The following is a 13,769-nucleotide window of genomic DNA, read 5'->3' as shown; positions in this document are numbered from 1 at the left end:
TCACTGTGAGCGTGTTAGCATGCTTGACATTAGCATTTAGCTCGAAAAACCGGAGTCATATTAGCTTTTGCGGTGATTTATTGTACTGCAGTTAACACTGACAAGATTATTTTTGTAATTAATATGATTGATAACTGCAAGTAACAAATGTTTAAAACATTCATGCAGATTGCCTGTTTGCTTTGAGATTCTGCTCATTCCTCCACATACAGTTCATTCCCCACTGGCGGGTGTTGAATTTAACAAGCCTGTCTTGAGTGACCTCCAGATCCTTGACTCCCAAGGGCGACTCCCCCAAGGATGAGTTTCCTTCCTGGGCCTGAGCTCCTCCAAACCAAACCCTGGGTATATGTTGCGTCCTCGAGGACACACAAACACATACACGCAGACACACACACGACTGGGGTTCTGCTGGATAGTTCACTGAAAAGTCAGAGAGTTCTGTTCCCGCTGCAGACGGGAAAACAGCAGGGAAAGCACTTTTTTTTTTTAACCCTCAATCCCTCCTCACAGACACTGACACACACACAGCAGCAGCACATAGAAGGACTCCCTCGCTCTGTCTTGTTTGTTGACCCCGCGGTTTATTTTCAGAGCACGCTGGATTCAAGCAGCATATTTCCTAAAACACACACGCAAACTTAAAGTTCATGTGCGTGCACCCGCATACACAGATACACCCGGCGTGCACAGTTGAATACACAGCACATCACATACACGCATCTGTACACTTGAGACCGACACTGACTCAGGGGGGAGTATGCGTGGAATGGCAGCGATGCCCAAACACTGATCTGACCTGGGTCACTCTTTTCTTGAAGTGGAATGTCAGTTATAACTGTGTTTATTTTATGTGTCTGAGAGAGGCTCATCACTGTGAATCTCACCATGGTGAAAGGATCAACACTGTGTTTGCTGAGGTTCTTCATCTTGCACACTCCTCAGAGCTAATTTTGGTTCCTGTGTATGAAAGATTGGAGTTTTTAATAGTGACAAAGCTTTTCAATTTGTCTCACTGGTCTCACAGAAGGAACAAAGTTGTCACTGTCAGAGCAACATCAGCTCTTTATTTCCATCCAAGCTCATCAGTTTTAATTGAAATTAACCACAACTACAGGGCATCATGAGCAACTGTTTATTCTCTAGATAATTTGTGCAGTCATGTCCTTGCTGGAGATCAAATAAACAGATAAACAGAGGAGTGTCTGTCAACTTGCTGACAACATGTCCTTATCTTTGTCTATTTGCAGGCTTTTACACAGATTTATATTTTTACATAGCAATGTATCTGTGTACATGATGTTCACCATGTGACTGTTTGCCTGGTTCCAGATGTCAGTTTTGATCTGTGATGCTGCTGCAGCTGCTCTGTGGCAAATTTAGAAGTCTGTGTTTCCTCAGACATGGCTACATGTGTCAGGGATGATGTCAAAAAGATATATTCTGGATGAGAGCAGAAACATTTTTAGAACATGCATCTGCAACTAAACAGCAAGAAAAGGCCGTCTAATTGTGCGCCAAATATGGATTTGTTTTATTTTTTTGGCATGCACACACTGCTGTTCAACAGTTCCAGTTAAAAAAAAAATGTTTTCCACATTCAAAAGAGAGGAAATGATGCTTAATCATTTTCCAAGCTTAGTAGGTTTATATGTTTTCTATGTGTTTGCTTTATTGAATGAATATTTGTGTTTATACATGGGAAAGTGGACTCAGACTTTTGGATCAAACTGTAGCTCTCCATCTTCCAACTGTAGCTTTCAAGCTACAGTATTATTTTGTTTGTGTATTTATCCCAGTATTTGTGTGCGTATATGCATGGCTCGGCGGGTGGGGGCATTGGCGCAGAGGTCAAGCAGAACTCCCAGTAAAATGAATCACGTGGCCTGACATATTGGTCGCAGAGGGTTCTCTGTCTTCATTTCTGTCTAACTCGCTCGCCCCTTCTCCCCTCAAACCTTTTTTTTTCTTTCTTTCCACATGCCTCTATGGTATCTGTGCCCTGATTTGTATGAGATTTTTTAAAGAAGCACGTGTCGGAGGGACCCTTCAGGAGGAGAGCAGGACCTGCCAGGCAAATCATAGGGGAAATTCCACAGGCTCACATGGAGCTGGTGAGCCCACTGAGGGGGAACCAGGACCTGGGTGGGTGAAAAACGGAAGTATATTGGGAGGTTTAGGAAGTAATAATAAGGCAGGGGAAGAGGGAAAGTTTGGAACGAAGAGAAGAGCACAGAGATGTCAGATTACAAGTGGAGGACAGGAATGAAAACGGGGGTGGATGAAAGTAAAGGAAGGGGAGACGAAGAAACAGACAGCTAGAGATGCAAAGGGCTCGAGGGAGAGCCTATCTCAGCCAGAAGGAGTAGTTTAGTTTACATTATCTCATTCATTAGTCATCCCCCCTCTGTTTTGAAGACTGCATATACAATGCAAAGAGTGCATGCCACAGATTGTAATCCCTCTCCCAGGACAACTCTCTGTCCATCTGTGCTGTGTTGACGTATGGGGTTGTAGTGTGGCACATTTAGAGAGGCTCTACACAGTTGAAGAGCACTCAAACCCCTCTGACCCACAGGAGCGATGGGAGCCAGCTGCTGAACCAAGACAAATGACTGTAGCTTGCTTTTAAACTGAAGACTAAAAGGTGTCAAATACAGCTCGCTTATTAAAAGCTCCAGTACGTCAACAGTAAATTGTTTTCAAATCTTGCTGCATTCAGTTGCTGCTGGTAAGTTTCAGCATCTTGGACTTGAGAGTTTTCTTCTGCTGAACTTGCAACCTTTTTAAAGCAAGAAATAACAAAATTCACCTGAATATTTTACCTCACCAATAACCACTCATTGTTTGTGTCCTGGATTTGATTTTCTGTCCAGCCTACATATGAATAAATTGTTGTTTGACAGGCGTCAAATCGCAAATGCTGAAGATTCCCACCTCCATATAAAGACCCCACATTTGAGATGTAGCAAAAATAGTCAATACAAACCTGGACTGCCACACAGTAACAACTCTGCCAAATATATAGTCTACAGATGACAAAATATGATAATATGTAAGATTACCTATTGCAAGCAAGTTTCAAATTCCTAAAAGCTGATTTCCTGACATTTGTTCTGGGGAAAAAAATATATAAATAGATTGAATTATTTTGTTAAAACATGCAGATAAGGTGGAATTGTTTTTTTTTAATTTCCGAGTCTTGCCTGAAGATCTCCCACTAACTACTGCCCCAACAACCTCCTAGCTAAAACATGAAAGAAAAAAATTGAAAATGGTGATTAACCCCCCCCAATCAAAGGTATGGAATTACGCTACATTCAAAATGCTGATCCGATGCAGAAGCAAATAAAGATCTTTACACTCAGTGTTCTTTTAGCACTTCCACTAGCCCTCATTGGACAAGATTCACTTCATTTCACATTTTCATTTCATTTTAATTCTTGACTCCAGCAATCCCAATAACAAGTGTTTGTTCATATGAAAGCAATGACAAGACAGCAAACAAAATGCCACAAGTACAATGTACCAAACTCTCACTCCCTTTAGGCTTCAAAGGTGGCTGTTAAAAGTTTGTAGTTTCCTAGCAGACAGACAACAGCAGCTTGAATTCATTCTGTTAAAGCAGATTCCTATGTTGACAAGCTTTCATTGTGGAAAGAAAAAAGTATCAAAACAACCACAAGAATTTCTCGAACATGTTGTATAATACACTCCTTTGCCAACCATCCGTATGCTCAGTATGATCTGTTTCTCCAATTTCCGTGCGAGGGGATCAATAAAGTTGATCTTATCTAATCATATGGGTAACCAGAAGCCTTGCCTATATTCGTGTACAGAATGTGTCTTTATGTTTCCCTGCATGTGAGCTCACCATAAGGTATAAAAGTAAGTGGAAGTGGAAGTAAGATCACTTCCATAACAGTTTGACCAGACCCAAAACTCAGATGATAAATCCTGATTGATTTTATGGTCAAGTGGGCACAAGACCTCAGTGATGACCTCACCAGTGACTTCGCTGTGGGGTCGCAGCTTCCCGAATGTTATCCTTCACTACGGGCGATAAACCAGGCAAGACAAGGCCTCCAGCTGAATCATGGGTAGGATCTGGCTCTGGGGTGAGAGGTCACAGTATATCACAAGCCCTGTGTTTCTCTTTTTGTATCGATAGGAGCTGCTTCTGTAGCTGGGTCAAGGTTAGAGGGAAACTGAAATGCTATGCAGAGGGAACAGGAAAGGGAACAGAAGCAGAAAACATGGCAAGATTAGAAAAATAAACAAAAGGAAAAGCCTACCTTGTAGGCTTATATAACTGAGTGTTACAGTATAACTCTTCACGTTATCCGGATTTCAATTACTTATCTACACGCCGAGTAAATGCCAGACTGCTTCTATTGTGTTACCTCTGCTAATGAAATGATAAATTGTTTTCCTCCGGTCGCTCATATGAGTGAGGTGAAACACACAGCCGCCGTGAAAGCTGAAAAATAAACAGGCATTATTGCACAATGGTGAATGAAAATGTACCCAGAAGTCAAAGCCCTTAAAGATGGTTATATAAGCCTTCAAAACCTTCGGAGTCTCCCCAGCTTGATGTGTTTAGGGCTGATGATTGCTTTCAGTTGTAAAGCCTTACTGGGAGAGTGAGGCGTAACAGAAACCATAGCGTTTTTTCCTTACTAAAACCCATCCTTGCTGAAATAAGGAACCTCTCGCACACGCACATTCATCGGTGGTATGGCAGGGACCAGACCAGACCCTTTTTTTCCCCCGGTGGTGGTGAGGAATGTCCGCATCTGTGTTTGGGATATTTTCTGTTTAATAGCTGTTTTCGCCGAGTGCTGTGCTGAGAGCACAGGGAATGGGCTGCACTCCCAGTCTACCTCATATCTGCCCACGTGGGTGGGAGATACCGAACCAGACATAGTTTCTAAATCTAGTCACCACAAGCTAATAAAAAGACAGTATGATTGTGTTTTCTTTGTGTTACTCTCAGTTTCTTTTTGTTCCTACAGTATTCATGTTCATGACCCTGCTCTTGTTTATAAGTCCTGCTCTCATGACAGGATGCTGGGTATCTGGTTGCTCTATAAATAGCCACAGTAGAAATCATGTTTTTCTTCTTTATGAGATGTATAAAGGATATTATTATATGGTACAATATATTATGTAATTGTAAGCAAACTTTACTGACATAACTCAAAGGGAGTGAAAGCAGAGGAAATGGTGTGGTAAATGAGCGGTATGACTGATAAAAAAATAATCTTTCTGAATTAAGACTCACTTTTCCTCCCCAGGGTTCAGTCTGCCTGCTGAAGTGGGCTGCAGTTTTTGGCTGGACTGAGCTATGTGTCACAGCGCGGTCTGCCTGGTAAAGTGGATGCTCTCCTGTCAAAAAAAAAAAAAAAAGAGGGATGAGAGAGGAAGGTGTGTGCGGCAGATGTGCAGGGTTATAAATTGACAGGATCTTTATCAGGAATGTTGTGGGGTGACCCCAGTCCCACAAAGCCACGCCATAACAGATGGTGATGATGTGGTTAAAATACATTACACTCTGGTGGCCTCTTAACTCTCCCTGTCAGGCTGAATGTGGGAGGTTATGGTAGACTGCTTAACCTCTTATTAACCTCACATAGACTGTCTTATATTATAAAGTAAGAAGACAAATTGCCTTGTTGGATACTTCATTACAAATGTTATATCCCACAGATGATCTGAACCGATTTTAACGGAATAGTTTGACATATCTGGGGAAATCTGCTTATTTGCTTTCTTGCCAAGAGTTAGATGAGAAGATTGATACCACTTTCATGCCTCTATGGCAAGTATATAAGCTCTGGTCAGCAGCTGGGTAGCTTAGCTTAGCTTGGCACAGAGACAGGAAATAGCTGGCTCTGTCTAAAGGTAAGAAAATCCTACCTGTCAGCATATCTAAAGCTCACACATCATATTGGCTATTGTTTGTTGATTTGCACAGAAACCAAAGGAAAACAACAACGTATTGCAGTTTTGCGGCGTTATATGCTGGACTACTAGCCAGGTGCACTGACTTCCTGGAGTCTCAGCTGGTTGCCCGGCAACCTCATTGAAATGTATGCCGCACGATGCTAACTCCTGGTAAGACTGCGTGTTGAGTGTTGTATTTACACTTCGGTTTATGTAAAGTCATGGGTCAAACAAAAAAGATATTTCAGTTATTGAGCTTTAGAGATGCTGTTAGGTGGATCCTCTTACTTTTGAACAGAGCCGGGCTAGCTGCTTCCCCATTTCACATTATCATTGTGCTAAGCTAGGCTAACCTCGTAAGCTCCTGGCTGTAGCTTCACGCCATTACCATACAAACATGAGAGTGGTATTAGTTTTTTCTATTAGCTCATCTAGCTATGGCGTTAACTCTAGGCAAGAGCCCGGCTAGGTGTATTTCCCAAAATGTCTATTCCATTTAGGCCACATGTAATCATTGAGATGCGAGTTGACATCCTCCCTCTTCTGGCATGTGGATTGAGGAGGTTAACTAATGCAAAGCAAAGGTGATCATGGCCCGCATGCTCCCGTTTCCTGAAAACTGCTAAGACCCGCTCAGAGAGGTGCAAATGATCATTAACAGACGCGTGTGGGAATACACACAAGAAAGCCAGGAAATCCTCCTTTGCATATCAGTCAGTTGTTCAATGGGAAGCCAGGCTTCACTTTTGTTTGCATGGGGGTGGAAGGAGGGGGAGGAGGTGGTGTTCCTCCTTGTCTCCTCCTCCTCCTCCTCACCCACTATATGTGAAGAAAAAAAAAAAAAAAACTTGACCAGCCCCCTTTCCATTCCCATGGATCGTATTACGGGAGACTCCTGCTCCGAGACATCTGCTCCGCTCCTAACAACGGAGCGCGTCCCCGCGTCCCAGACCTGCGACCTATCCAGTCTCCCGTGGTGCTCCCACCTCCTCCTCCTCCTCCTCTCCTCTCCCCCAGAACTGTGATCTCCCCGTTATTTGTGTTAACTGCGGCGATCATGAGGAGCCCCAGTGCCCTCCACGTCTCTCGGCTGTAGTTCAACCTAGCCAGAGCGCGCCCCTGCTCCATCGCTCTCCCGTGCGTCCGAGAAGCGAGTAGCGGCGGCGGTGGAGCTTGCAGCGGCCCCGGTGCCGTCGAGCAGCACATTTCTTTTTGTCTGTGCGCTCCGCAGGCTGCTGGCTCTGGGCTTCGCGGATTCGCATCCTCTCCGCTGCGGGCTACATTGTTGTGGGAGAGGACAACGAAGGGCGGATGAGCAAAACAAAGATCTCCATGTCTGATTTTATAGAGACGCGTCAACAGTCGGATATTTAACCCGGTTTTTGTCTTTCTACGAGCTTTTTGGTTTGTTTTTTGGCACCATGGAGTCGGTGGAGAAGGAGTGTGGAGCCCTGGGTGGATTATTCCAAGCCATCGTGAACGACATGAAGGTAACACACACACACACACACACACATATATATATATATATATATTATAGTTGACGGATTTCATCTGACCCTTGTGACTGCACGGTGGCGGATCAGACGCATATTTTTACTGCCTTTGTCTCTTTCACCGGGTACTCCCCCACTGGAAACACCGCTTCAGGTCAAACTGAGAGATGAAACATGTTTCTCTTTGTGTTATTTGCATAATGTGCAGCAGGTCTGTCAGGGCACTGGTTACATTTAGCAATGCTTCAGCCTGGGTGTCAGTCTGTGTACTACACAATAACTGCTTGCACGGCAGTTTAAGCAGAGAAAAAGGTTTGATTTGTTCAACTGTTTTTTGGCTTTGTGTATGGTCTAGGGGTCAAAACCTAAACTTATCATCGTTATAATCATAGAGTTAGTTTAATCAAAAGTGAACTCCACTTTGAATAGAAGAATCAGGGGACAAGAAGAAGAAACAAACAAGCTAAAGTGGCAGTTTGTTTAGATTTTGCGCAGTTATCACAGTGCAAGGTTACCATTTGACCCCAAACAACTGTTCCTCCTTCATCCCAGCCTCCAAGGTTTTCTAGATTAAATGTCAGACATGGAAGGATGCTCTGAAAGAAAATAATCGGCTCTATCACCTCAACCTCCTGGACAGAAACAGGCGTGGAAGGTTATTGATTGTGCTGCCTGATGTTTGGCCGTGTGGCAGGAAATCACAGCTTTGCCAATATGCAGTTTAATGCACGTTTGAACCAAGCCCTACCGTAGTAATTGAACTACCACTGTTGCATCTTATTTGTATAAAACATGAGTTCTCTACCTTGCAAGGCATTTTGAAATAATTTCTTTTGCAGGAGCTAGATGCCTCCCATTATCTATAACTCGCAAGCAAGTGTGTGTGTGTGCGTGTTTGTGTGTGTTGGGGGAGGGGTCATGTCAAGGAAGTTGAACCAGGGTGGTCTGTTGTTGTTGAAGACAACAGATGGAAAGTGTGAACGTGTTCATCAAGCCTGGAGGCAGCTCCCGGTCTTTCTCATTGTGGAGGACACTCATGCTACAAAGTGCTGATAACAGCGAATAAGTCAAGAATTAGGCGCAGCTTTCCACCTGACTGATTTCTTATTGATCACTGGCTCACAGGGCCATGGTGCACTTGGACAGACTATTTATGAACCCTCATTTGTTAGGATCCAATGAAATCAGCTCTCAACTATTGGCAGCCGTGGTTTGGTTTCATATATTTCCCTTTTGTGTTGTACTCATGCCAGCGCCAGAGAGAGGGAGAGAAAGGAGCTCTTAGAAAAAGGCAGTCTGTGTATAGATAAGCAGCGCAGATGAATGAGGCTGAAGCTCTGAGTCAGCACAGTTTCGATGTCCACTGTCTGAGACAGACATCTGACCTCATTCCTGCCGCCTGGCTGGGCCGCGCAAGCCTGTCAGACCAGCTTTACCCCCCGGGAGCAACGCAGCAGCACAGCTTTCCTGTGCTGATCTCACTGATTGTGAACAATGTTACAGCATGGTGAACAATTACGTACATGATACACATACAGTGCACATACACAGCCTCTTATAGACTGTACAGACGAAATGTGTTGTTACAAGCAGCACCTGTTAGTTATATAACTATGTGATTAAGCTACAGGAAAATAAATAAAAGTAGGAGGTAGGAGGTGGTAGAAGAGGCGGTAGAGAGTGAGACTAAATATAATGATTCAGCTGGATTAGATCTCAGTCAAGATTTAGATCAGCATTGGATTTGGGTCGGGCAGAGAAACGGCGGATGTGACTTGAGACCTCTTTGTGGGAAAGCAACCACTTTTACAAATGTCCTTGAACAACACCGCCTACCAGCTCCAAGGACTAAAGTTCTGACCTCACCCTCCAGTGTGAATGTCAAAGCATGGGAGGAAGAGCCTTTCTCTCCTTCCTCGCCTCTTTTCATCCCTCCTCACCTCCCTGGACACTGCTGGGCGTTGATGAAGAGAGCAATGTGACCCCACCCCCCCATCCCGCTCTGCATGTAGTCCTCCTCTTTGCAAGCGTCTTCATCCTCCTCCCTCAGCTGTCTTGGCAGCGCATCCCTCCTGCCCCTGGGAGTCACAGGCCACACAAGCTAATTAGGCACCTGTTGGAGTCAAGTGCAGACAGGCAGGGAGGCTCATGGCAGACATTTTTGTCGGGGATGATGGCTCCTGAATCACTCTTGAAGGCTGAGGCTTTACCCTGAGTGAGAGAAGCTGGGAGTTAAACGCTGTCATTGCTGGAACGGAGGTTATACCAGAAGTGATGAAGAGCAAGACTGTTTCCAGATTGCATGCTGACTATATATAGCCAGGATGCATCGCCTCTTTTGGCTCCTCTCCATCAAAGAGGCACATAGGGGTTATGCCCTTCCTCTCCTTTCTCCAGGGCTCAAGCTCGTACTCTAATGGGATATAGCCCTGAATGTGTTTTATGTTTAGCTTCTGCTCTTATAGCTCAAGGCAGCGTGGGATGATCCAGGGGTAAATGTAATCCAGATTTTTCAAAGACCAGCTATGCTACCTGACCCCTGAACATAAACACTTGTGATATGAGAGCTTACATAGATCATGCATGTAAAACAGACGCAAACACGCGAACACACATACCGACTCACGGTAACCCATGAGAAGAGGGTGTGCTGGTTGGTTGAGGACAACAATAGCATAAGTGCGCACTGAGAAATCACGCTGACCTTTTCAAAGACAAGTCAGAACATGGACCTAATACACCAACCTGTTTGTTACCGTGGGATAAGAGGCCAAGCTCTTTGAGTTATTGCAGCCTTATTTGGATTTCACTCCGTATCTTATCAGTATAAATTAAGGAGAAAATGCATTTACAGGGAATAAAGCTGACATTGACATTTAATCAAGCTGCAGTCTATCAGGTTGGAGAGAACATTATGTATTCTCAAATCTGTATGCATACACTGTGTGTGTTTGAGAGAAGTATGTCTGTGCACTTAAATGTCCTTGGCGAGATATTTATTTCACGCTATTCTTTTCCCTTTCTCTTATCAGAGCTCTTACCCTGTGTGGGAAGACTTCAGTGCCAAGGCCACAAAACTGCACTCTCAGCTCAGGTGAGAAGTAGTTCCAATGAATGGTTTACCTCAATGAAAAGATTCTTGCACAGTATTTACAGCCACTTTCATGCAGTCATGGTGCAGTGAACATGTGCCAATGTATTTACAGGACCACAATTCTGGCAGCAGTGGCCTTTTTAGATGCCTTTCAGAAGGTGGCTGACATGGCCACCAACTCTAGAGGTAAGGAGGATGTTTTTCAATTAATTCAAAGTCACACTGTGAAATGGAAACCACCTTTTTTGAGCAAATCGATTTGTTATCCTCATGGGGTGTTACAGAATGATTATTTGGGGTTGGGTCAGAGAAGTGAAAATCTGAGCTTGATGTTTCTTTGGTCTTAATGGGTCTGCCGATCTGCTTTGTCACCCCGCTAGTGGAAGCAGACAGGCTGGCCAGAGAGGCAGCTGATTAAAACAGATTTCTTTGGACTTGATCGTCAAGAGCAGTATGTAGGTCAAAAAAAAAAACCCTGCAAATGTGGACGACCATGCAAAGGCTCCTGACACATGCAAAAACACAATCACACAAGCGTAGAAGCACGCACGCACATACACAGATATTCAGAGGGTGACAGCTGGTAGCCGGCCACCTGACCTTACAGGTCACATGCCACCACGCTTTTAAACAGTTTGTACTATCACAGCCCCTCACTGACCACTTACTGCTGGTGAAAATGACTAAAGAGGCATTTCTTCAACAGTGTTCACACATTGTCGCCACTTTTACTCCTATAGCCTATCCATTGACAGCGGAGTTTATTGCCATGGTTATACATCAGGTTACGTTAAATGATTCCTGATGTGCGTGCACATGAGCTCTGCAAGATAAAATAAGGGAGACTGGGGTCAACCTGCTAGCTGCTAGCAGCTGGCAGCCTGCTTCAATAGAGCAGAGGTATAGAGCATGGCAGGGCAGGACTTCAAATGAGAAGTGTGTCTGAAGTAAAAATATGAAAAAAAGCAGAATGATAGATGGACCAGAGAGAGATGAGAGAGAGAGAGATGAGAAAAAAGGGCGAATTGAGTTTTACAGCTATAGATGCATAAAATCCCTGTAAGTGTGTCACTCATACCCCCACTCACTCTTCTGCTCTCTCTTCCTCTCCCAGGGACATTAACTTTGGGATTAATGTCATCCTTCTCAGGCCACAAATACTTTGAGACGACAGACTTTTTAAACAATTAAAGAGAAACTAATGAAACATGTTCTAGACTAGTGTTGAGTAGCTGATGGAGAGAACATTACAACATTTTTATCATATAAAAATACTAGGTATTTGGTGGTTTTAACATCTCAAAAGTGACGTTTTTCTGCTTTTATCTATAATTATATAATAAATATAGATAAAAGGTCTTGATAAAAGGATATGATAAGTCAGAAACTTTCTGATTCTTAGCCAGGCTGGTGGCATGGATCTGTGGGTGGCATTGCTGGTCAGTTCACCACGTTTGTCCAGACTGAAATATCTCAGTAACTACTAAAAAACTTGAAACTTGGGACATAATTCCATGGTTCCCAGGGGATGAATCCTAATGACTTTGGTGATGTCCTGACTTTTCCTCCGGCACCACCAACAGGTCAGATTTGTAATGTGTCAAATACTTTGGTTTCTGACAAAACTAATGATATTGCATCAGCCTCAGCTGAACTTTGTGTTTAGTGTTTATTAGCAAATGTTAGCATGTTAAAATGCTAAACTAAGATGGTGACCGTAGACACTATACCTGCCAAAGGTGCAGCCGCAATTGTCATTGTGAGCATGTTGCCATGCTAGTGTTAGCATTTAGCTCAAAGCACCACTGTGCATAAATACAGTCTCGTAGAGCTGCTAGCATGGTTGGCTTTGACTGTTGGTTAGGTTATCCCTTTGGGTTTGGGGACAATGTGATTTGCATTTGTCATTATTTGACATTTCTAAATAACTCATCAGAAATTAGGAATAGTCTAAATGATTATAAAGTGTCCTATTATTCTCTTTTAGCATTGTAATAAATGTGTTGTTTTGTATGTGTGTGTGTGTGTATGTATATATGTTTGTATTACTCTGGTCGTGGAGTGTTGTAAAAGGAAATTGTTTTATGATTTCAAGGTTTGACACAAATTTCAACCAAAAAAGCAAAACATCTTAGGTCTTAGTTGCGTATGTTTTTTCAATTCCGACAATTTGAAAATATCTAAATGAGATTGTGTATCTTATATGTGCTCTTAACCAGCCTAACATTTCAATCTCATTTCTCCTGTGGGAGCTGAGTTATTCTCTTAGTGTGCTCTGAACCCTAACAATTAATTTAGAAGGAGGAATGTCGATATTTACTTGACCTGGCTCGTGGTGGCCTGGAATAACCTTTGATCCCCAGGCCGCGGGCTCCATAGACATTGGTTTAGGCAAATTTGCCTTTCTGGCAGCTGCATTATTAAAAGTTATTATCCTCAGATATATTGGCATCCAGATGTTCCACTCTTCCCACTTGCTCTTACACACACTAACTCAAGACCGTTAAGTTAACAGTGTTAGATAAATAGAATTCTGAGATTATTTGCTCATTGTTTCGTAAGTCTCTGTTTCTGTCTCTGTGACTGTTTTTCTCCCTCCTTTTGTCTTTCTCCCTTCATTTGTGTGTGGGTCTGTCTGCCTGCAGCGATCATGTTTGCCTCAGCGTCTGCACAGCCATATAGGGCTGATTGCACCACAGGGGGCTGGCCCTCAGCTACAAACTGTTGGCCGTCATTGCTGTCGCCCCGATTCCCCTCTCGTGTTCGGGGATGAGCTGCAGCTGCTGGCACAGCTGGAGGTTTCATCACATTCTTCTTCTGCTTCCTTTAATCTACCTTTGACACACTCACCCCGTCACCCCTGTAACTCTCACACACACTCTCCAGACCGTACACGTTTCCCTGCAAGGAAAGCAACATTTACCCTCATTCAGTGCTTCTTGATGAATCCAGGGAGAGAGGACAGTGAATCTAAGAGGATTGATTTCCTGTCCTGACGTTTGTGTTGTCTTTAACTGGGAGGGCAGATTTTCATATATACCAATTATAACTGTATCATATTTGACATCATCCCTCTATTTCCACTTCATACAACCTCCTCTCTGTGTCTGCGTGTTCATTTGTCAAACTGCCTTGGTCTGCGTTCCTGTTCAGGCTCATTCTTACCCATGTTGTCCGTTTTTGGAGTTTATGGTCACGGTCGTGGCGTCAGTGTTTGTGTTTTATGTAGCAGC

General features: G+C 43.6%; 1 protein-coding gene and 1 long non-coding RNA gene across 5 annotated transcripts in view; one reads left to right on the top strand and one right to left on the bottom strand.

Moving 5' to 3' along the window:
- Positions 1–3,454: 3,454 nt before the first annotated feature.
- On the bottom strand, positions 3,455–6,732 carry LOC120792798. 2 transcript variants are annotated; one of them, XR_005707887.1, is made up of 5 exons: positions 6,628–6,732; positions 5,285–5,388; positions 4,404–4,480; positions 4,008–4,216; positions 3,455–3,583 (listed from the first exon to the last, which is right to left on the bottom strand). It is a non-coding gene; the product is annotated as an uncharacterized LOC120792798 (long non-coding RNA). The 2 variants fall into 2 exon arrangements; XR_005707886.1 differs by having other exon boundaries at positions 3,455–4,216.
- Positions 5,881–13,769, top strand: part of mtss1la (MTSS I-BAR domain containing 2a) — a 26,134-nt gene continuing 18,245 nt past the window's right edge. For 2 of the 3 annotated variants that reach the window (XM_040132144.1, XM_040132141.1), the window contains exons 1-3: positions 6,822–7,436; positions 10,475–10,536; positions 10,649–10,722. In XM_040132144.1, the coding sequence (XP_039988078.1) occupies positions 7,368–7,436; positions 10,475–10,536; positions 10,649–10,722 (205 nt within the window). In that variant the 5' untranslated portion in view covers positions 6,822–7,367. Of the gene's footprint in view, positions 6,118–6,821; positions 7,437–10,474; positions 10,537–10,648; positions 10,723–13,769 lie in introns of those variants that run through there. The other variant, XM_040132142.1, reaches the window with a different exon arrangement.

This window comes from Xiphias gladius, chromosome 8, assembly GCF_016859285.1.
Source record: "Xiphias gladius isolate SHS-SW01 ecotype Sanya breed wild chromosome 8, ASM1685928v1, whole genome shotgun sequence".
Lineage (NCBI taxonomy): Eukaryota > Metazoa > Chordata > Actinopteri > Istiophoriformes > Xiphiidae > Xiphias > Xiphias gladius.
The sequence above is the reverse complement of the archived record's forward strand: the minus strand, read 5'-3'. Positions and strand labels throughout refer to the sequence as shown.